Source organism: Danio aesculapii, chromosome 16 (genome assembly GCF_903798145.1).
Source record: "Danio aesculapii chromosome 16, fDanAes4.1, whole genome shotgun sequence".
NCBI classification, from domain to species: domain Eukaryota; kingdom Metazoa; phylum Chordata; class Actinopteri; order Cypriniformes; family Danionidae; genus Danio; species Danio aesculapii.
In genome coordinates this window covers 27,843,018-27,868,430 of record NC_079450.1, presented here as the reverse complement: position 1 = coordinate 27,868,430, position 25,413 = coordinate 27,843,018, and the positions used below count along the sequence as shown (strand labels likewise).

At 34.4% G+C, this 25,413-nt stretch overlaps 1 protein-coding gene across 1 annotated transcript in view; it reads left to right on the top strand.

Moving 5' to 3' along the window:
- Window positions 1-25,413, top strand: part of itga8 (integrin, alpha 8) — a 139,279-nt gene that overhangs the window by 68,928 nt on the left and 44,938 nt on the right. The window contains exons 15-21 of the mRNA XM_056474916.1: window positions 2,669-2,776; window positions 7,216-7,271; window positions 8,482-8,636; window positions 11,176-11,313; window positions 13,016-13,083; window positions 13,277-13,424; window positions 17,180-17,272. Of these exons, the coding sequence (XP_056330891.1) occupies window positions 2,669-2,776; window positions 7,216-7,271; window positions 8,482-8,636; window positions 11,176-11,313; window positions 13,016-13,083; window positions 13,277-13,424; window positions 17,180-17,272 (766 nt within the window). The remainder of the gene's footprint in view (window positions 1-2,668; window positions 2,777-7,215; window positions 7,272-8,481; window positions 8,637-11,175; window positions 11,314-13,015; window positions 13,084-13,276; window positions 13,425-17,179; window positions 17,273-25,413) is intronic.

Genomic DNA, 25,413 nt, shown 5'->3' with positions numbered 1-25,413 from the left:
CTAGTGGGCTCTGGTGTATTTGTGTAGGCTAACATTTCCACTGTTAATCCAGTTCGAGTGCTAATCTCAACAGACTGAAAATGAGAGCAGAGACTGACCTCATGTTAAGGTCTCATTTACTCAGTTTGTCTGATGTTTTATTGGAATAAGACTGAATGTTTAGGTTTTGTTGGTTAAATGTTCTGTTAGTGCATTGGCTAAGTTATACAGCGCACTGAATGTTGAGTTTGTTTGACACATATAAATAGCATAAATAGCATAAATAGCATTTCTATTACAGATTTGTGCACAACTTGAATAAAATGTTGATTAAAAATATTGCTATTACATTAATTAATGTTGTGCGACTAAAACTAAGAATTTTTTTCTTAAAGAATAATGAAAATGGATATAGGTAGATATTAAATCAAATGAGACATACTGTAGCTTTATGAATGACAAAGATTCATGTCAAAGCTTAATGACAAGACCCTTATACATATGTTATACAGTATGAGGTGTTTCTGGGAGGTTGTAGTACCTAATATCAAAAAATTCACATTTCTGGATGAGCGGATCAATCTTTTTTTTAAAGTAAAATACTGTAGTGCGTTGTTGATCATGACCAGTGTTGGGGTAATGCACTACAAGTAACGCGAGTTTAGCAATAATATTACTTTTCTAAGTAATGAGTAAAGTAACACATTACCTTTAAAAATTAAGTAAATATTAAATATTTTAGTTACTTTTTAAAAAATGTAATGCGAGTTACATTTTGTTTAATTAATTAGCTTTTTTTTTTTAAGTAAATTGCTGAATTAAAATTGAGATGGGAGAATGCATTTATTATTTTGAACATAGAGGAAAAGAAATTGCACTTGAAAATGGTTTGTACTTCACTAATAAGACAAAAAGCACAACAAAAGCATCAAATACATTGCTTTAAATTTTCATTAATCTGCATATATGGCATGTAGAGCTCTGCACTCAGGACATTCTCAGAAGATAACATTGTGCTACATTATTATTATTCTATGTGTTTTTTTAAGATGGATAAAGGTGTAGGTTATACAGTGTGTTATTAATTAAAGAGCTACTCTATTAAAAAAAAGAAGAAGAAAAAAAACCCTTCAGGTTCTGAAATAGATCAAGCTTCAGCTTGGTAAGAAAAAGTAACAAAAAAGTAACGTATTGCATTACTTTCCATTAAAAGTAATTAAGTGAAGCAATTAGTTACTTTTTTCGGAGAGAAACTCAATATTGTAATGCATTACTTTCAAAAGTAACTTTCCCCAACACTGATCATGACCAAGGGAGACCGTTTTTACAAATAGAAACTTTTAAGTACAGTATGTATGTTTCCATTGTAGTTCTGGAATAAATTGGACTTTTTTTGCAAAATGTTTTCATTTGAAATTGCAATTTTTAGTTTGCGTAGTTTGAACTGTAATGGAAACACAGCTGCTAAAATAGGTTTCCTGAGAAATTACATTAATTAGCTTTTTCTCTTTTTTTTCTCACGAGAAACACTTTATCCTTGTCATTTATTTGCAATTGTTTTGCTGATATGAGAGATTTTATAGAAATAGTATGCTCCAGAACCTAGCAAAATGCAAAAAATGGTTCAACATGATATCAGAAACTTTTTTTTTTACTGTAAACAATTAGTACAATGTGTATTGTGTATTTTTGTCACATCAGAAAACAGAATTTTTATTAACAGAAACAAAACAGAAAATATAAAACTTCTAGATAATACAGGTTAAAGGAAACTGAGGGCTAAAATACATTGCAAAATAAGCCACCAAACTAGACACCGGTGAACACAATCAATTAATCAATAAATAATCATAGAAACAAACTAACAACAAGGAAACAAGAATTAAACACAGAACCAAAGAACAGAACTTTAGACAACAAGTTATACAATATAAAATTTTATTTTTAAAGTTGGTCACACTTTGTTTTTGATGGTCCGTTTGTTGAATATAAGTTACATTGCATCTACATGCCAACTAATTTTCATTAGATTATAAGTAGACTGTTAGGCTGGGGTTAAGATTTGTGTAAGTTGACATGTACTTGCAAAGTTTCTTAAAGTCAGTTAAATGTCTGTTGATGGAGCAGTATCAACATATATTAAGGAAACAGTCTGCTAATACTTAAATGGACTATCAAAATAAAGTGTTACCTTAAAGTTAGTTTAATGTAAGTTAAAATTACTTAAATTGTTTATTTGTTTGAATTTTAACAAAATTGTTGGCAGCACTTAATTTTTACAGTGAGAATTCATAGTTGTACCCTAAAGGTACATATTACTTCCCAAATATACTTAAAATATACCTTTGATGCACCATTATGGACACTTTACAAAAGGTTTTCACCATGTTGCCCCTCATTGAGATACTATTAGTTTAAATATTTAATAATGATTAGAATTTTCATGACTTTATTTTGGTTATTAAAGTTTAATCCTATTCAAAATCATTACCCTATAATATATATATATATATATATATATATATATATATATATATATATATATATATATATATATATATATATATATATATATATATATATATATATATATATATATATATATTTTTTTTTTTTTTTTTTTTCCAATAATTTAGATCAGTATTTTAAACACATTTTTGTAATCCAGTAACTCTCTCCATGATGTTAGGTCAAGACCAGTGGTGACCGTGGATGCTCAGCTGATTTTAAGACCCAGAATTCTCAACCCGGAGGACAAGTCCTGCCGAATGCCCAATTCTGATATCATGGTAACCTGGTGAGTATCAACTACATTTATCCAATGCTTGTTAGTAAAATATACATGCTTAGCTTTTGACTCAGAGAGTGACACTTGTTCTTTAAAAAAAGCTTTTGATTGATGTCTTCTAGAAGTGTTCAGTTGATGGAGCCGATATGTTGATCTTTAGTCCTGGTTAAACCAAATCAGTCTGAGCCAGAGAGAGCTATGGCTGACTGGGAGGTTTTAAAGCCATGTGGTCTATAGTACCACATTACAGCAGTTTTTTCTTCTCTGTGGTAAAAGTAAGTGCTTCTGGAAGTCTCGTTGCATTCTTTCAAACCACACAAACACACACTCACACAAACCCTGCATTCTTAACCCAAATGTGGATGGACATTGTGTCCCACAAGCAGTTTTTGGGGCCCGTGACTGTAAACATAGCTGATCTGTTTGGCTGTTTGGGGTGCATGTGCCTGTGTGTTGGGGTTGGCGTGGGGAAGAAAGCTCTGGAGGTTTTGGAGAGACAAACGAAAAGAACTAAAGTGTGGAATTCTACAATAACAAAAGAGTAGCTTAGTACAATAAATGGACAAACTGTGGTTGGAGCGGGAGACAGTGAGAAACACAGATGAACGCAGGGAGAAACAGAACTAGACAGAGAAGAGAACATTAAAAAGATTCAGAGAATGTTAGAAACACCACCATGGTTAAGGTTTAAAACCTCTGTCTCTCTGCAGTTTTTCCCCCTTTATGAATATTCTTGCTATCAGCAGGGACCATAAATGTAATATGATAATAATAATTATAATAATATTATCTACTAAGAAAATGCTAAGAACGAAGGAATTTTGTTGTCAAATATAAGATAAATATAATTTAATATAATAATAATAATAATAATAATAATGTATATATTTTATTGTATTACATTATATTAAATTATATTAAATTATATTATATTATATTATATTATATTATATTATATTATATTATATTATATTAAATTAAATTAAATTATATTATATTATATTATATTATATTATATTATATTATATTATAATATAAAATATTATAATAAATTAAATTAAATTAAATTAAATTTAAAATAATAAAGGGGGGGTATTTAGGGGAACACCATAAATGTGTGAGGCTAATCACTTGGAAGAAGATATAAAAGAAGGAAGGGCCCCTCATGCTTCACAGATAGCGAGTATAGTGGTACAGGCCATGTACACAGAAGAACAAACACAACTAATGAACAAATTAATTTGGTATTGTTTACGAGATGGAGATGGCATAAAAAGTTCATTTTTTTTAAGTCTGCATATTAGAAGTAGTAGGACTGAAGTTGTCAACAACAAAACGTGATTGTTGTCATTTTGTAAATCTGGACAATTGTGAAATAGCTGTGATGTTCTTCAAAACTCCTGCAGTCGCACTGGAAAAAACAGCTGAGTAAGCCGGCTGGACTCAAAAGGCAAAGAAAGGGCTTTTATGAAAACACTTAATAAGAAATTGCCATTACCATTGCCAATTGATAAATTGGGCTAAAATAAAAGGCTCAGAGTGATACTATTTGGGAGCCAAACCAAACCTGGCCCTTCTAAGGCAGTTTAGCCAAAAGAGCTGAACTTCCCATCACTGGGAATGCACAAAGACAAGGATGAATGAAACAAATGCTGCGTCCCAATTCTCATACTTATACTACACCCTAAAAGTATGTACTTTTTTGTGAAGGAAAATTTATTCTTTCGAGTGTGCAACAGAAGAGTATGCAAGCTTTGGGACATATTACATCCTCTTTAACAAATGTTGTGTTGCTTAGTCATGCCCTCTGTCAATCATCCACACACCATCCACATTTCTGTTGTATTTAACTTCCTACCTTATTGGAGAAGCAGCAGCAGGCTAATCTCCCATTCACGAGTCTTTCATGCAGAGAAATCTCCTCAGCCCCTCACGTCCAAACGTGTCTTTATACAAGTTCAGTATTGTTGTTGCAGATGAAACATAACACAGATAATGCGATTTAAATATTTTCCAGTGGGCTAGATATTGACTAACAGTCATTCAAACATCTTTCCCGAAGCCTCTCTACTTGACTGTTGGTCTCGCGCATCCATCATGTTTGTAGTTTATTTACACTTTTCACCCGCGTTTGTAGTTCTAATCGAATTCCCGTCCAACGCGTAATGTATTGTGGGCAATATCAGCGGTTAGAGTATGGACGCTTCTACACATTTTTTTTTTTACCGGAAATAGTAAACCATCCGGGAACCTCTGGCATACTCTTTTCAACATACTATGGTTTGGGACATACTAATTCTATCTTCAAATACTATTTAGGATGCATAGTATGCGGATTGGGACGCGGCAAAAGTCATTAATATGACACATAAGAAAAGCTAAACATCGAGTAACTGAGCGTCAACTTAAACCAGACTGGAAAAAACTGCGAGACTTAAATACACAGGGGGCACATAAACTGAAAAGAGACACCTGTAATGAATTAATGAGTTGTCATAGAAACTGAAGAGTGGTGGGAAACAGAACAAAAGGAACACAAAACAGGTCAGACATGTGATGAGAACTACTTGTGTTAGATGGCTCGAGTCAAACCACACACACACACACTTCCACACACACATTAATGCTTCGAGGAGTGGGCAGTAACTCCAGATGGCACTTGGTGGAGCTCCAGTGGGGTGAGACCAGGAGTCACGAGGGTCAGCCTTCGGGCACTGCACTGTTTGTATGAGAGTAGGCTTGCATGATTGCGCATTTACCCTGTCACGGGGGAGGAGAACTAACAAGGCATCATTCAATTATGTAGCGGGCCCACTTCCTTTCCTAAATATGCATATCTCACTGTACACACGTCTTCTGCTGTGCGCTTTAAAATGCAACACTACCTAGAGGGGTCATGGCAGGGTTTGCGTGGTTGGAGCACAATGCACAATGCTGGATCCCATCAGACACGGCCTCGTGGGTATTTCGTGTTGTTCATGAGGCACAGCATCCAGCTGTTTATCGCTAATTTAAACTCAGACACGCTCAGTGCTGTCTAAGTGTGTTTAGGGGGGTAATGGGGTGTTTCTGATTAGGTATATTTGGGTTTTATGGAATGCTATGCATCGGATTGGTCCTTTGGGCCATTAAGACTGCAGTTGTGAGTCCCTGAGCACAGATATCATTACATGTTCGGCATAACGGAAATACAGTTATTGAGCACCAGCTGGAAAGGTGTGAGCGTGTGTGAATGAGTGCTTTCTGCGCTCTCACCTTATTGTATGAGTTGTTTGTGATGGAGGAGCATGTTTTAAACATTACATTTGTATTAGTTGCAAGGTAGTCAGGTCTTAAATGCTTTAATTAACCCCTTCACGGTTTAAGGACTGGTTCAAAATCAGAGCTGATATTCACATCATGTCATATCATTAACATTGCGTAGTCTGCAAAATTCTTTCTCAACATTTTGTTTTATGTAAACATCCTTAATTTAAGACACACTGATATACAAAATAAAGAAATCAGCTTGTTTTCTGACACATTTAATGAAAGTACATGCGTTAAAACATTTTTTGTCAGCCAAAAAATTACCTCATTTACTCTCCTTCATGTGGTTTTCTGTTGAATACAAAAGAAGATATTTTGAAGAATGCTGCTTGCTTGGTAAATGTATCTTGATTTAGGAATCTTTAAACATTTGCACTGGTAAGCAACTCAAAATGAAGTTCAATCTTAAATTAATTTCGAGTGGAGCACATGATTGACCCAGCTGGCCCACATTAGCTAATCACGATCCTCCAATCAAAGGATCCCAAGTCACTATAAAGATCCTCATTTCCTCTCTACAACTATTTTTGTCTTGAAGCAACCCCCCTCCTCCCCTTCTTCCACCTTTATCCAGAATGGGCGGCACGGTGGCCCAGTGACTAGCACTGTTGCCTCACAGCAAGAATATTAATGGTGCCGGGTCCTCGCTGGGCCATTTGGTATTCCTGTGTGAATTTCTGTGCATGTTCTCTCTATGTCCTCGTGGGTTTCCCCCGGGTTCCCCAGTTTCCTCCCTCCGTTCAAATATGCTCTATATTATAGATAAAATAAACCTAATTTTTTTTTCTAAATGTCTTACTCTCAGGTAGTTCACCTTAGCCTCAGCAGCGGGGGAGTTTTGAGATCGACCTGAGCTCAATCTCCCCTCGCCCTGCAAAAGGGGGGGGGAGCCCTGGGCCCGAGGATCCCTTGAGCTCAGGGCTCTCTCCCAGGACAGCATGCCAAAACAAGCTATGTATAAATCATGAGCTAAGTGTGAATTCTTAAAAATACTGTGAAAGAATAGCTGTTGCTAATCAAATGTATACTAAAGCGCTTTTTTTCTTTAGCAAAATAATAAGTAAAGGATTTTGATACATGGATGTATTTTAAAAACTTCAACTGTATTAATTGTTTCCCTCATGTTTTCTCTCTCTCAGTCTGTCAGTAAATGTGTGTGCAAGGATCTCTGGGATTGGTATTCCTGATTATGTAGGTGGGTGCATACATTTTTCTGTTAATAAAACACTTTTCTTACTTGGTTACACTTTACAGTAAGGTTTCATTAGTTAATGTTAGTTAATGTATTTACTAACATGAACTAATTATGAATAATGCTTGCACAGCATTTTTTAATCATAATTTAACATTCAGTAATGCATTTTTTTCAAATTCATGCTTGTTAACATGCACCGTTAGTTCACATGAACTACGGATGAACACTAAAGTTGACTAACATGAACAAATACTGTACTAAATGTATTGTTCATTGTATGTTCATGTTAGTAAATGCATTAACTAACATCAACTAATACAACCTTATTGTAAAGCGTTACCTTTTACTTGATCACACCAATATCTCTGCATTTTACCATATTTTGGAAGTAAACATTTTTGACATCTCCTGAAGCTTTAATAAATAGTAATTAAAAAATCAAGAGTGCTAAACCTTAAACCAAACAATGAATGCTCCAAATGAATTACATTACAAATCAGACTTCGCTATAAAATATGAACTTACTGATGATGTATCACATTTAGAGCAAGGAAATAAATAGATGTTTTAAAATGTTATACATTTATTCAGCTAAAAGAAATTAAAATGATAAATTGTGACAGTATATTTATCATTTTATAAATACAACATATATGATTATGTTTTAAAGTCAATTAATAATAAAAACTCTAAATAAAGCCAGTTTTTCTATGGAAAAAAATGGAACTAAATGATTAAAATCTAGCACAAGCAAATGTAAATAATTGAATGCATCACTGTATACATTGTGTCTTGGTGTTTGCAAACAATAAGAAATGTTATTATTTCCACTTAAGTGTGTGCAATGTGAGTGCATTGAACATCTGTATGTAAGTGGCTTCAATAATGGCCAAAATGGAGAAGGTGCCAAACTCGTTTAAAGCAACAGCCAATAAAAGCCTCTTTCCCAGCACTTCTGAATGCAGGTCTGTTTAGACTCAATGCATATGGTATTTGAAGATGACAAAGAACAGGTGTGTGTGTGTGCGTGCGTGCGTGTGTGCGTGTTTGGAAGCACTTTTTGATTGTTGTTCAGAAGCCCTGAAGTCATTAACCTTAAAAACGTGCAGTTTTTATGGTCAAAAACCTGTTTGGTCGGAGCAGAAATTGCCGGAATTCGAGTCAGTAAAGGTGGAACTAACAATAGCCTGCCTGTGTTTGTGTGTTTCAGCTCTGCGGATGGAGCTACAGCTGGACTGGCTGAAGCAACGTGGTGCAGTAAAGCGGGTCTTGTTCATGGACTCTCACCAGCATCAGAGGAGCCAGCAGCTGGTTCTGGGTCAAGGGGACTGCCAGCACTGCCATAACTACTCTGTGTACCTGCGGGTGAGCCTTGTAGTCCACACACTCTTCTCAGAGCGGTGCTGAACTGGCTTCATTCCTTGTAAAAAATTCTTGTTTTATCGTAACTAAATCTGAACCCTTGGGAAAGTTAATTGTGAGCCAAACCAAGCTTCTAGTACAGCATGGATCATCTGGAGGGAATGAAAACTATGTGAATAACCCCTCAGTGAGAGTGCGTCTTGAAAACAGTTTTGGTGAGCCGAGATGACATGGAAATTGCATGCATTTTAAGTGTTTTTGGGTGTTTGTGTGATAACACCAATTATTTGACAACTCGTTTGTTGTCAAACAAACATCAAAGGCACCCACAGGTACGCCTTGAGTCACACCAAAGATTAATTCTTACAGGGACTTTGGTCACACCATCTCTAAACATTTAAAGAACTTTAAGGGATACGGACGGTGAAATCTGTGATGTTTAGGCATTTCTTTTTGTTGCTAGGAAACGCACGCGTGCACACACACAGACACACAACAAGTGCAGGACAACACAGCCGGAGCGACGCTCTTCAGATTCAACACGCATGATTGCGTTCATCAAATTTGCTTAAACTAAGCGTTCTTAAGTGTGGCTATATTTCACAAGGTTTCTGACACAGCAAAGTGAAGCAGACGCTTTACAAAAGTTGTGTTTAAGGGTGAAACACGACAGAATGCGCTGTCTTTGACAGCTCGCGACATCATCTGAGTTTCACTGAGTACATTTACATGGACACCAATTCTCCGATTTTAATATGATTAAGATAATACTCTTATTAAGAGTCTATAATGTAAACAGCGATTTTTGATTACCTTAAAGGACCACCGAGTGACGAAATGCGGAGGTTTTTTCTTTCCGTTCGGCACGTGGTATCAAATTCCATTAAAACAAAAGTCGAAAGATTAAAAATTAAACAAAGGAAATTAGATGAAACTTGAGGAAGCGCTGGATAGCGTGGTAATGCTATATTAATTGTTTTATACTGAAACTTTCCTTCTAAAAGTATTTCTTGGTCTTATCCATGTTTCTTTGCATGTTGAACACACGTCGATCACAACAGGAAAAAAAACTGCAACTGTGTTAATTGCTTACATTTTTTTAATGCGTTAATTATTTCAAATTAATCGCATGCGTTAACGCACTAATTTTGACAGCACTATATATTATATTATATTATATTATATTATATTATATTATATTATATTATATTATATTATATTATATTATATTATATTATATTGTATTGTATTGTATTGTATTGTATTGTATTATATTATATTATAGTAATATTATATTATAGTAATATTATATTATGTTATGTTATGTTATGTTATGTTATGTTATGTTATGTTATGTTATGTTATGTTATGTTATGTTATTTTATATTATGTTATGTTGTGTTATATTATATTATATTATATTATATTATATTATATTATATTATATTATATTATATTATATTATATTATATTATATTATATTATATTAATATTATATTATATTTATATTAATATTAATATTATATTATATTATATTAATATTATATTATATTAATATTATATTAAATTATATTATATTAATATTATATTATATTAATATTATATTATATTATATTATATTATATTATATTATATTATATTATATTATATTATATTATATTATATTATATTATATTATATTATATTATATTATATTATATTATATTATATACTTCAATTAGTCTGGGTTCATTCAAATAATGTGTGTTTTATATATTAAATATTTAAATATACAATATATTTATATTGCTATAAAGCTATAGGCTAATGTCACACATCCAAATGCAGGATTTATTACACAGAGAATGGTCAGGCAGGTAATGCTCACAATCAGGGGCAAATGGTAACATACATGCAAATCCAGAAGAGTGGTCAATAATAGGCAAGTGGTTGATTCATGCGTCAAACAACACAAAACAAACAAACAAACAAAGCAAAGATCGGTACAAGGCAAGGCAAAACGCGTCGTAAAATCACTTGACAGCTTACAAGACTCAGAAATGTGTGTGTGTTTGAGAGGTGTATAAATAGTCTGTGTGATTATTCCTAAACAGCTTCAGCTGTTTTTGTTTGCAATCATCTGGGATCTAGGCCAGATGTGTGAGTGAAGTGGATGATGGGATTTGTAGTGCAGTTTTATGTGAGTGTTGTCCAGCAGCCTGCAAAAACAACACTGCTGATGATCAGCTATAATCCTATCACAGTCTTTCTGCTTTTGTGTTCACTGGCTTTTCCTACTTAAATGTGCATTTCAGTTTAGAAACATAAACATATTTTTCTAATTTTCTTAAATCCTTTTACCTAATTAAATAATAGCATTCATAGCCCTTGACTCTCTAACAAAAGCCTGCTTGTACTGTAGCCGTGACTTTTGTCTGTTTAATATATGAATGAAACTGCTATCAAAAGACAAAAATATGTAAAAGAGTGAAAACATCAAGTGAAACTAACATGAAATCCTCTTCTCTTTGTTTTTGTCTCATCCTGCTGTGTTTGTGTGTAGGATGAGGCCGAGTTCAGGGATAAACTAAGTCCTATCAGCGTGACACTGAACTACAGTCTGGACCAGAGCTCTCCTCCAGTTGGCCTACAGCTGCGGCCTGTTTTGGATCACTACAGCAAGACCTTCCATCACGAGCAGGTTCACATTCAGTGTTTAGTGCTAATTATTATTAGGTATCATCAAACATCAACAGCTAATTACATCGAGTAATGCAAACATTTTTTCTTTTGTATTTATTTTTTGTTTTATAATGTTTAGATGTGCAAATAAGCCATACATTTCAACCACAAAAATCTGAACACTGGATGAAGTCAGAGAAAAAAATATATATATATATTTATATATACAGTTGAAGTCAGAATTATTAGCCCCCCTTTAAATTTAATTTTTTTTTTGTTATATTTCCCAATGTTATCATGGCAAAGATAAAATAAATCCGTTATTAGAAATGAGATAATAAAACTATTATGTTTAGAAATGTGCTGAAAATAATCTTCTCTCCGTTAAACAGAAATTGGGGAAAAAATAAACGGGGACTAATAATTCATATAAATATATATATATATATATATATATATATATATATATATATATATATATATATATATATATATATATATATATATATATATATATATATATATATATATATATATTACTAAATATATATATTTAATCTGACTTCATCCAGTGTTGAGAATTCTGTGGTATATATTGTTCATATATTAGAGGTGTGAACTTACACTGGTCTCACGGTTGGTTCGCTTATGTTATCATGCCATTGATTCAGTTCAATTCGATATCTCGGTGCATCACTGTGCATTGACGATGCTTTCCATACACAATTTTATATTTTACTTCACATTTTTGTCCAAGTCACAGAATATCATAAATATATTTTTGTTTGCATTTGTTTTTTAGCACATTGTTTCATGTTTCATTGTTATGGTCAGGCTATTTTGTCATCTGTCAACTAGCAAATGCAATCACCAAGCTGTACCTGTTAAAATTGTGTCTGCAGCTGTAGTTTTTTGTTTGCTCTGTACTCAAAAGTTGCGACTAGATTTTGCAGAAAAAAATTCTGATTATTGCAGCCTAAAATGATTTAGCAAAGACTTTTCTCCAAATTTATGACAGTATTTGTGGCAGTTCTTTGTGTTTTGCTGTTTCATTACTTTTTGACCACAATAACCAATGTTTTCTAAATTTATGAGCACTTTTTATGCATGAATTTAATAGATGTTCTATACATGCTATTTAAAAAAAAACAATGCAGATGTCACAGAAGTTTGAACAGTGCAAACATAATTTTGCTCCATTTGCTTGATGTCAGCGATCACAGAATCACACAATACTGAACTGACTGCTCAACACAACATATACCTGTTGTTCTGTTCATTATAGGTCAGGAAAATCCTGCTTTTTAGTCAGTGAAAATTATGGAAAGTCAGGGAGTTTGACATTTGGCTCAGAGTGGGAACCCTGTATATATATACTCAGGGATATTATATGTGAACAAATCTCTCAGTAGAAAACGTCAGAATGTAGATATGTAGAAAACTGTCAAGTTGGGGTATATAAGTGCTACTAAAGTGGAGAAAACAGTCTATGTATTGTAATTAAAGTGTACAGACACAAATTGACACAAGTATCACTTAAAAGTTTTCCCGACATTAGACTTTATGAATTAAACATTGTGAAAATCTCAAAATCGATAGGTGCCTGTGTTTTTATTCTTGCAGTGTCTCACCTGAGGTATAAAAACATACAGTATGCTAAATTCATTGAACAAGCATAAGAGAAACAGTAAGAGAAGATCTATTTTTTTCATTCCCCGTAGGCAAACATCCTGTTGGACTGTGGAGAAGACAACATGTGCATCCCAGATCTCAAACTTTCTGCTAAAATGTGAGTCTGAAAGTCTGTTGCATACATGTGTGTGCCACTGAGCATTGTTTATATACTTGTTGTAATTTATGTGCTGTGATGTATCATGCATCCTTTGTTTATGTTTAACCACATGCTGTTCTCTCATTTTGGCTTCATATGTATCTGATCGTCAAGTGATATTAAATGCAGCTTTCCTTATGTTTCTGTATAGGGACCGGACTGAGCTTATAATCGGGGACGACAACTTGCTGATGTTGACCATTAATGCATCCAATGAGGGTGAGGGGGCGTATGAGGCGGAGCTTCACGTGACCCTGCCACCAGAGGCAGATTATATAGGTGTGGAGCGTAGACGTGAGGTAAACAACTTTAACAACTATGCTTATTTACATCTATGTGTATCTTGCCGTCACGGTGTGTTTGCAGATGTGGCTCTGGGTGGGCGAAGTTAATAAATAGTCAGTGAAATTCTTTTGTCTGATGTCTTTCATTTATAGTGAGTCTGATTGTTGGAGGTTTATTTTAGTCTCAGACTTGATCACTGCTGTGTTTAAAATAGATTATGACTCACTCACTGGATCCTCTATCCAGGAAAACTGATCATGCAGGTGTTTATTTTGCTTAACTGGTTTACACTTTAGTTAATACTGTGTATATAAACACTGCACATGTGTTAAATATGATTATTAGAAACTATCTGTCGGTCTGTCTATCTATTGTTCTATCATTTTATCTATCGCTCTATCATTCTATTGTTCTATCTGTCGTTCTATTAATCAATCAATCCATCGTTCTTTCATTCTATTAATCATTCTGTAATTCTATCTAAGTATTATTCTATCTATCTATCTATCTATCTATCTATCTATCTATCTATCTATCTATCTATCTATCTATCTATCTATCTATCTATCTAGCTATCTATCTATCTATCTATCTATCTATCTATCTATCTATCTATCTATCTATCTGTCTGTCTGTCTGTCTGTCTGTCTGTCTGTCTGTCTGTCTGTCTGTCTTTTCGTCTGTCCGTCCGTCCGTCCGTCCGTCTGTCTGTCTGTCTGTCTGTCTGTCTGTCTGTCTGTCTGTCTGTCTATCTATCTATCTATCTATCTATCTATCTATCTATCTATCTATCTATCTTTCTGTCTGTCTGTCTGTCTGTCTGTCTGTCTGTCTGTCTGTCTGTCTGTCTGTCTGTCTGCCTGCCTGCCTGCCTGCCTGCCTGCCTGCCTGCCTGCCTGCCTGCCTGCCTGCCTGCCTGCCTGCCTATTGTTCTATCCATCGTTCAGTCCATCATTCATACTATTTATCTATCTATTTATCTATCATTTTGTAATGTCTGTCTGTCTATTGTTATATAATTCTATATATCTGTCTGTCTGTCTGTCTGTCTGTTGTTTTATCATTTGATCATTCTGTCATTTGTTTTATCATTTTATCTATCATTTCTTCAGTATATAATTTGGTCGTTTCATCTATCCTTCTAGCTGTGTATAATGTTGTATGTGTTGTTCCATCCATCTCTCTTTCTAGCTCTCCTGATTGCTGTTGTGTGTCACAACTTTGGCCAGATACAGCATTTCTTAAAATTTTATGACATTTCTCCGGGTTCTGACACAGTTTAACGTAAGCTCAGCTCTTGTGAAATATCAGATGTACCAAACAGCTTTAAATCCGTCCGTGATGAAATGCTAAATCTGTAATCCACTCTGACACAGAGTTAAAAACACAAACATGAGCACCGCCGTGGCTTTGATGTAGTAATGAAGCAGGAATGCAGTGAATGTTGATCTAATTATGCCTGAAGTTTCTTATTAAACGCTCAAAGAACAAGTTTCATGTCTCTGTAACGCATGCTCAAACATTTATTTAATATTATACAGTTCTATGGAATTAGATTTGTGGCAATAAAAAAATGAACATACCTTAATTCGAAACAAATGACTGTAACTTTTGCGAAAACCTTCAAAATACACTATTACGAATGAAGAAAATAATAATAAAAAAGTAACATGCTCTTTCAATATGCTTCATAATTTAACAATTTATATTCAACATTTATGTTCATTTACATTTACAATTTTTTACAAATTTCCATTTTCTTGAGGCAGGTATGACAGCAGCGTGCTCTGATTGGCTAGTTCTACAGTACATGGAATTATCTTCATTCAAATCTTCTGCTGTCATTGGGTCACTCCATCATCTCTGCAAACACACTGGCGCATTGTGGCACAGACCGCAAAATATCAGATCGCGCTCTGTCTGTCAGTTATGAGGTTAACAGATGCAGTGAATAGCTAGTAATTGCAGTGCATGTTTGAGAGTGGCTCTTAATGCAATTTGCACAAGTGCATTAGTCGCTCTTCTGGGAACCGACTGGTTACGGTTTGACTCTGTTTTGGGGAGAGGAAGTGGTTGCCAAAGGAGGGAGATGAAGGAAAAGAGAGACTGATGTAGGGGGTAGAAGAGCTGACAGGGCGAGGGCCTCAGTGATGTATGGCGTGATTACTATCAGAGAATTCATCATGTTCTTTCTCTCCTTCATTTCCTTTTGTCCGTCCCTCCCTTAAACCCTCCAGAGGCTTGTTTTCACTGGGTTATGTTAGTCATTGACTGGGTTTATTGTTGTTGTTATTAGGTTTTGTTTTCAGTGATGTCATGCACCTGTATTATTATTATATTTTTATTAAGGTTTATATTTTATATATATTTGTTTCATTTATTTCATTTTGTTGTTAATTATATATTTAAATGTATTTTTTGGTTGTTGTTTTTTGTCTTGATTTTAAATAAATCTAAATTGCAAATCTAAATTAGATTTATTTGTTTTAATTAATTTGATTATTTTATTTATTTATTTATTTTATATTTACATTATGAAATTAATGGGATAATATTAGTTTTTACACCCAATTTATAAAATAAAAATGCTATTTTTTATTTTAGTATTTTTTATTTTATTTTTTTTTATTCAATTATTAACAATTAATATATTTTATTATGGAAACAAACTTGACTTTATTTTATTTAGTTACATTTTTTTATTTATTTTTTTCTCATAATCTGTCTATTTTTAAAATTCCAAGCTTATTTTTATTTTTATCATATGTATTTTATTATCTGTATTTTATATTCATCTCATTGCATTGTTTTTTATTGCTCTTTTATTTAACACACTATTAAAAATACTATTGTTTATAAAAAAATTATTTACAGTTTTTCTCAGTGGCTTTGGTGCATTTCTCACAACACTATTTACATTTGCACAGCAGTTCTCAAAACAATTAGTACAAACTGCAAAACCTTGTTGATAACCTGCAAAAGCGTGTCACTTGCTCAAAATGGACAGCTCATTCCTCAAAAGCAAATATTCATGTCAATGAAAGTGTCAGTGTCATCAAGATGAAAAGTCCTGACACCTTTGTTAATGAACAAGATAGTCAGATGGCTTTGTCATGTTTTCATTATGACAGTTTACTGACAAAAAAAAAGTCAGATTTTAGTGACACTTCCTGAAAAGACAGTACAGTGTATTATTTGCACAGCCATTTGAAAACTACAGTAAAGTTAGACATCACTGCATTTAGTGAGGTATCTGAGAACAAGACACTAAATATGTATGTTTCACATTTTTACTGCATTTGCTCTTTGAAATGCATTAACTGTTGTGCAAATGCACCAAAGCGACTGAGAAAAGCTGTAAATAAGTTTGTATTCATAATTTAATTTTATTATCTGGGTATAAGATTTTATTTTATTTTATAATTTTTATTTTAAGAGTTAATAAGTCATGTGTAAGTGTAAGTGAAAGATTTAATGTAACTCTTTGGTCAGTCAAAAATAATGGTCAGTTTTTGTATTTGATTTGTTTTCTCTGCAATACATATGATTAATATTTAAAAACATGGTATAAAATATAATATTTAAACTAGCTTTTTAAGGATTCATTTAAATATGCATTAAATATGACTTTTAATACATTTCAGTGTTGCTTTAATATGAATTAAATACTGAGCAAGGCACAAGAATGGACATAATGTTTAGTTATATAATATAGCAGATGCTATAACTTAAAGAATGATGGGCTTATATCGCTCTTTTTCTCTGTCAGGATCTTCAGCGGCTGAACTGTGAACACAGGACGGAGAATGAAACCAGGGTTGTGGTGTGTGATCTGGGGAACCCAATGGTGGCCGACACAAATGTAAGAGCCATGTCACAAAAACACAACTGAGTACAGATTAAAAAAACTGAAGGAGTTTACAAGACTGATTGACCAGTGCTTTGCAAGTGTGTTCAACATTCTTACATTATGGACATACATAATATGCTTTACTGCCTTACAGTGACGGTAACAAACCTCAGGTACTCAAGTGACTGATAGAGTTTCTTTTAAATGTCTGAAACCAGATGTGTTATCATTCACATAGAAACTATAAACCTTTCAACAGCCTAACTACGTGTAAGTAAGAGCAATATCATAGGAATTACTTTTCTTGTACAAACGATGACAGAAGTTCATGTCGAAGAGAAAATATGTGTAGCATATTTCTCACATTGGCTTCTGCAACATATAAATTTGCCTTGTGTTGAGCTTGTACTGTGATCTGATTGTGTGAGTTTTAGCTTGTTGTGAGAGCTTGAATCCTTCAGTGTGTTCAATTAAATGAGCTGGTCAGACAGAAGAGGATTTCAGAGGGGTGACAAAATGTAGGAGAGCATATCAGTTTGCCCTCTAATAGCCTGATATTTAGCAATGCTGTCAGCTTACTGAGATCTCAGTTCCTACATGAGACACCTGCAGATGCATCATACACACTCACTCATATACTTTATACTAAATGTTTTGCGAGCACTCAAGACTTCGCTGCACCCCACAGCTTGGTGACGTACTGGACCAAATGCACTACATAATGGACGATTGCCTACACCTCCCCCACCCTAAATCCAACCGTCACAGTACCATGGGTGTTACCTTAGTTGGCAATACAAATGTCCACTATGCAGTGGACCTGGTCCAGTACATCATCGTGGTTACAGACTGCAGCAAGGACATCTTAGAGCACTCTCTATGTTCATTTTTATACTGTACAGATTGAATTACAAATGCCCTAACCTTAACCCTAAACATCACTCTAGTTGTTAAGCAGTTTTTCATGATTTTGAGCTGTTTTCATATACGAGGATACTGGAAGTGTTCACATTCAACATGTTTACTTTGTAACACCCATAATAATATTAATATTACGTGAAACATTATTACTCTCAAAATTACAAATTGCTTTTATTTATTTTTAATACTATACTCTTTTTTTGTTTAATTATACATTCTTACACAGGAAGTGTGGGTGTTCTTGTTTGACCTATTTAGTAAAGACCAATCGCCAACCTCAAGGAAAATAAAACCTTACATTAAAACCTCCTAGAAATGTGCAATTGCAAAAATAAAATAAAATTCTGTGAGGTTCATTAGGTTTAGTGGATTGCTGGTTCAGTACAAAGCCATAGAAGTCTATAACAAGTTTTAGATCCCGCTGGAGACTTGTACTCAAAGACTATAGAATACACAAGACATGTCACTGGTTTTGTTTTGAATGGGGAAAAGTGTATTGATCAATATGGCAAATGAAGCTCCAACTATTAGTACAGGAGCCAATCATCAATCGCTATAGACTAACGTTTCCCCAAGGGAGAAGCTCAGACCAGATGTGTGCTTCTATGACCGTTTTTGTGGTCAACAAACACACTGGATTCACAGACATACACAGAAATATATCCAAAGAAGTAAGAAATATATCCATATAAAGCTTGAAATCTGTACTTTTAAATGAACCAACTACACTTGGAAACAAAAGTTTTTTGGTTTTGTAATCTGTTTGAAACGAATGCAAGGTACAGCCTGTCCTGTCAAACACACATCACATAACAGAAACTACTCAAACGCCCACAAACTTGTAAACAAAGTCGCTGTCATTTCTGGAGGAGATTCGCCATCAAGACAAAGTTGTGAATTACTTCAGAAGAGCAGTGCGATCATTATCCAGAGGATGATAATGTGTAGAATGACCATAAATGAGGTTGGTGTCGTGATCTTGTTCCTTTCCTTAGCTCGGAAACCCTGAAAATATGCAGATTTTGTTTGATTCAAATGTTTCAAAACGAAACTTATGAGACGGTTGTTGTTTAATTTTATTGGTGATTCCAAATATGTAATGTAATCGTAAGCTTGGCAAGCAGTTTTGGAGCATTTGATGTTTCCCAATTCAGACAGAGTGCCCGAGCATACTGCCCGAGAGGCTATCTAAAGTTGGCCTCCTAGTGAAATGACTTGCTTTAAAGGGACTTTGTTATACCTGAATGCACACAGACTCATGGGGACTTGTGTCACCGTGGGGACTTAAATTAGGAACCCAGTGAATAAACCTGCTCATAAATCATACATTTTGAACATGTAAAATTGCAGAATGTTTCCATGGGGGTTTGGTTTAGCTGGTTTTGTTTGGAGGAAAGAATATGCAGTCTGCACAATATTTAAAAAATCGTCTATGTGAAGTCCTCACAAGGATAGCTAACCAGACAAGCTTGTGTGTGCATGTGTGTACTTGCGTCCTCACTAATCCAGATGTTTTGGGACTGCTTGCCTACTGGCCCCACGGACTCTTGGGAATGTGGCTGTTATACAGATGTGTTCATTCATGTGCCATTAAGGATACGTATACTACACCCCGCTGGTGTGTGTGTGTGTGTGTGTGTGTTCACTGAAGAGAAACACACAGCCCTTACTTATTTTTTTCTTACCTTGATTTTCTCTTCTGCGTTTCTCTGTCAGGTTGATGTTGAACATTGTTAATGAGAGCCTGGAAAACAAAACAGCGGGTAGAGAGAAAAAGTAGGATGATGGAGTGTGTGTGTGAAGAGAGGCTGTAAACACATTGGGACAGAGTTTGAGGTTCAGTCTAAACATGCTCTCCATCTATTTACTAATCACCACGACAACCCGTCTCCAGCCATCCCAAATATCTCGGCCTGGGGTACAATTAGAAGAGTTACAAAACTTGAGCCATCATGACACACGCTCAACACAACATCCTGGCCTGCATCAATCATTGATATATTCATTCATTCATTCATTTATTCATTCATTCATTCATTCATTCATTCATTCATTCATTCGTTTTATTTTTAGCTTAATCCCTTTATAACTCTGGGGTCACCACAGCGGAATAAACTGCTAACTTATCCAGCATATGTTTTACGCAGCGGATGCCCTTCCAGCTGCAATCCATCACTGGGAAACACCCATACAAGACAAATTTATTCGATTTATATTTAAATTCTGATTCAAATATTTCCCAAATTCTATTTAACAGAGAGGAGATTTTTTTAAACACAATAGTTTTAATTACTAATTTTAAACATGATAGTTTTAATTACTAATTTTAAACATAATAGTTTTAATAACTAATTTTAAACATGATAGTTTTAATTACTAATTTTTTAATTACCACAGCAAGGCCTCGCTGGTTCGAGTCCCGGCTGGGCATTTCTATGTGCAGTTTGCTTGTTCTCTCTGTGTTCACGTAGGTTTTCTATGGGTGTTCAGTTCACAATCCAAAATAAAATAGGTTAATTGGGTAAACAAAAATGGCTGAAGTGTATGAGTGCCTCTATTAATGCGAAAGTGTATGGGTGTTTCCCAGTATTTGGTTGCGGCTGGAAGAGCATCCCCTGCATAAAACATGTGCCAGAATAGTTGGCGGTTCATTTCGTGACCATAATAAATAAGGGACTAATGCGCAGTTCAGACCGCATGATTTTCAAAGTAGTGGTATCATGGATGTTTTTACACTGCATGACTATCTGGGATAGTGTTCCATTGGTGCTGTGTTTACACTGTAGGATGGATCGGCAATGGAGGTTTCACACTGCATAACTTTAGAATAGGAAGAATCGCCAGCAACTTTGTCCAAACGACATCTCGCAACCCAACACACGCAAGAAGTGACGTGGAAACAATGCGGGGTCACATAATATATCTTTCATTATTAACTACAAAATGGAAAGCAAGGCTTTAGTTTGGTAGAAAATTTACTTCTTTTGCTCTCCTGGCTTTTGAAGGGAATTAGCAATTTCTCCTCAACATATTTTTACTTTTTAACCCGGTTGTGATATTGCTCAGATGACACGTCAAACAGTGCTCCTGCTAAATTTACACTAGTTTTTCCTTCATTTCTTGGGACCAAATAAACCGAAAATGAGTAAACTGAAAATTTAACTTCTACCCCAATCTCCCACTGGCCTGCAAATACCCATAGTAGTGAATGCTGCTCTCTCATTGACTGTAGGTAATCGCCAATGTTATTTTCAATCAGAACACATTTCACAGGGCATGATTTCAATCACCAACAGCTCCAGATATTTAGCATGCCAAATACTGTATCTCACGGGTGTCGGCGACTCATCGGTTGTTTTCTCAGATTGCGTCTTTGATTATTCACACTGTGTGATTGTTATTCACGTGAACGAACACCGATTTGTCTGTGATTTCAGGCATTTGTCTGCAATTTCTCAAAACCTGTCGTTGAGTCAAATCGGGACTAAAATCATACTGTCTGAACTTTGCATAAGCCAGAGAAAAATTAATGAATGAATGAATAATGACTTTTTTACTTTGCGTTTTTTCCTTTACGTAATATTTGACCATGATGTTATGTTGCAAGGTACTAGTAATCAGCTTAAACTGCTATTTAGGCCTAACTAGGTTAATTAGGTTAAAGTTAGGTTAATTAGGCAAGTCATTGGACAACAGTAATTTGTTCTTGAGCCAACTGAAGAAAAAACTCTCAAGGGGGCAAATAATTTTGACTTTTAGTTGTTTTATTATTATTATTATAGCCAAACTAAAGGAAATGAGAAGAATATAATAGAAAATAATGTTGAATTAGTAAAAAACTTTTTTCTTCGCTCTGTTAAACATCACTTTTAATTTAAAATTCCTAAAAATGCTATTTGTCTTCAACTGTGTGTACAGTATACAAACACATACACACTAACACATACAGTGATCTTGAGTCCGCCTAAATCGTCTGTGCATTAATAGGATAGTTCACAACAAAATTTTTTAAAAAATCTTTCATTTATGTATCTTCATGCAATTCAACCTGTAGGTGAAGTTTTTGCTCTGTAGAATCTTCTGTAAAATACAAGTCTACAGCTGTTGGCACTTAGAGACTCGAAACTATGCAAAAACACAGTTAAAACCTGTGGCTTCCCATGATATGTTGAGGTCTTGTTAAGAAAAACAATTAGTCTGTGCAAGAAACAGAACATTATGACTTTATTGCACTGCCTAAGCAAATTACCTGAGCTCATTCATGACAGTCTAGGATGTTCATAATGACATACAGTAGTCAACGATTCAAGTGGATTAAAAACTTGTTGTCCTAAAACTATTTTAGAAAAATTATTTTAACCCACTTCAAATGTTGACTACTGTATATCACTTATTGTGCATCTGTGAAAAGTCAATCTTCCCAACTTCATACAAAGTTTTACTTACAAAAAGAAATAGAGCAAATATATTTACTCAAAGCTTTTTTTAACTGAATGAGAAAGGCTAGAGTTTTTTTTTTCACAACATTCTGTGAAAATTACCCTGCCCACTCATTCACATTCAACAGCATACAGATACTTTTTTGTAGTAAAACTTCGGTTACACCTACAAGTGATTTTTTTTTCCTTATTCAATTATTTCCCAAATGATGTTTAACACAGCAAATACTTTTTGACAGTATTTCCTATAATATTTTTTCTTCTGGAAAAAGTCTTATTTGTTTTATTTTGGCTAGAATAAAAGCATTTTATTTATATAAGCTTTGAATTTTATAGGTCATTATTATTTGCCCATTTTAAGCCCCTTTAAGCAATATTTTTTTCTCGATTGTCTGCAGAAAAAAACTATTATGTTTAGAAATCTTCTTTCTGTTAAACAGAAAATGGGCAAAAAATATACAATGGAAGTGGAGGGGGGGTTGCTAATAATTGTGGAGGGCTAATAATTCTGACTTTACCTTTATTACGCTCAATATGCATGGTTACTACAGTTAAACTATATTTGTGTATTTTGCTACTAGGGTTGTCACTATACTGGAATTCGGTACCAATCGGTACTGAAATTTTAAAAACTTCCATTTCCCGCTAACATTTGAATGCTGTTAAGCACGTTCTTAAACAGCGCTGATTTGCCATTGTGTTCACATGCTCAACAAAAATGACTGTAATTGGCCGAACTCACCACTGTTTACTGAGTGTAAACACAGACACAGTGACACTTTTATAACCACAATTCATCAGTGAATCGCTCGTATGTAAGCTTATAGACAAACCAGCTGAACGACATGACTTTGAAACGCTCCAGTGTCCCAGTTACACTCTGTAAACAGCGGTGAGTTCAGTGAACTGACCTTTACGGCCGATCACAGTCATTTCTGTTGAGCATGTGAACACAATGGCAAATCAACAGTATTTAAGAATGCACTCAACAGCGCTCAAATGTTCGTGGGAAATAGACGTTTTTAAAATTACAGTATTGATTGGTACTGACAACCCTATTCTTTCCAATTTCCTATTCCACACTTCTGTCAGCCTATTCAGTGGTAGCCAACCATGTCCTGGTGTATTTCGAAGAACAAATCACCAGTCAATCACATTTCCATAAAAATTAATTAAGTTGATGGCGGGACATGCTCTGTCAGACATCAGGCCAGGTCCAGTGGAGGTGATTTACTCTATGGATATGAAGAGAAGAACATGAATGAACATTAGAAGTTATGTTGAAAAAAGCCAGTACTGTATTCTATTCTGGAATCTAGTCACCCTTGAGCGCCTGCCAATTGAAGAATACTTTGGGCTTAATTTGTGAACTCTGTTAATAACATTTATAAAGCTCTCTCTTTCTCTCTTTGTCCATCTCTATTTCTCTCTCCATCAGTTTCCCATTTCCTCAAAGTCCTCAGGGTGAGTTGCTCATTAGGTTGAGTCTGCTTCAGTCTTGTTTAAATCCAACTAAACATTTCTCTTACATTAAAATACTAAAAAATCAAAGCAAGGAAGATTTTGGATCATTATCCCAAACTGAAATATGGAGAAACATTGTAAACTGGACAGGTTAAGCTTTTGGAAACTATTGTGAATAAAAACCAAGGTCTATCCAACTGAAAACTGATCCTAAGTTTTAGTTGGCTGGATAAACATTTAGTAATGAATTTGAGTTGTAGTAACAGTACCCAACCAGGGGTGTGTTTTCAAAAACTATAATTAGCCCAACCGATTCGAATGTTATCACTCTATTGAATGGGCATTATCAGTGGTTATCAGCTGATATATGTGGGCCGGTAGGGGCCTTCTGCACCTACTAGTAGGCTCGAAAGGCTGTTATCATCCATCCACATGGTTAATCAGCTATAGGTCAATATATGGCTGTGGCCGGAATTTTATGAGAATTATTTAAATTATTTATTTAAATTTATTATTTATTAAATTAACATCTACCCCAGCCATCACAGTAATGTAAAAACAGATCTGAATCTGGAGTCTGAGCTTACCAGTAGGCACAGAAGACCTCTACTGGCCCATATCTATCTGATAACCACTAATAACGGTCATTCAATCAATTGTTAACATTCAAAGCGAGTGGTTAGCTAAGGTTGTAAGTTCCGTCATCACAATTATAGTTCAGCGGTTTGGCATTTCCCAAATCTGTCGTTCCAACGAAAATTCGCAGACAAGTGTGGTTGCAACTACTCCTCTAGAACTTTAGTTTTCATCCATCCACATGGTTCCTGATTGTGTTTTATTCCCAATTATCCCACGTATGCTCTATTTGTTTAAAACATTCCAACATCCATAATAAAAGATCCAACATCCTTAATAAAAAAGCTTAGTTATCTGTTTCATGTGTAATTTGCTTTCTAATTTTTTTTACAGTTCAGTTTTAGTGAAATTCATATTGACAATTGCGCTCCCTTCCTAGCGCACTCCAAATTATATATTTATATTTAATTTATGCCATTTTAAGAACAGTCTTGACCCATAACAATAGCTACAGGTGACCTATTATTTACAAGCAGAATCTGTTACATCTCCAAAGCTTATGAATAATAAATATATAGGATTTCTGAAACTAAATGTAATTATGGCAACAAATAAATAAAAGTAGTTTTTACATCATTATTGAACCATATATCTGATTAATAGGCTATATAAGATTAGCCTATGTGTTAGCGATTGAAATTGGTTTCATGTTTTAAAATAGAATTTGGAATAATCTTCATAATGTTTGTAAAA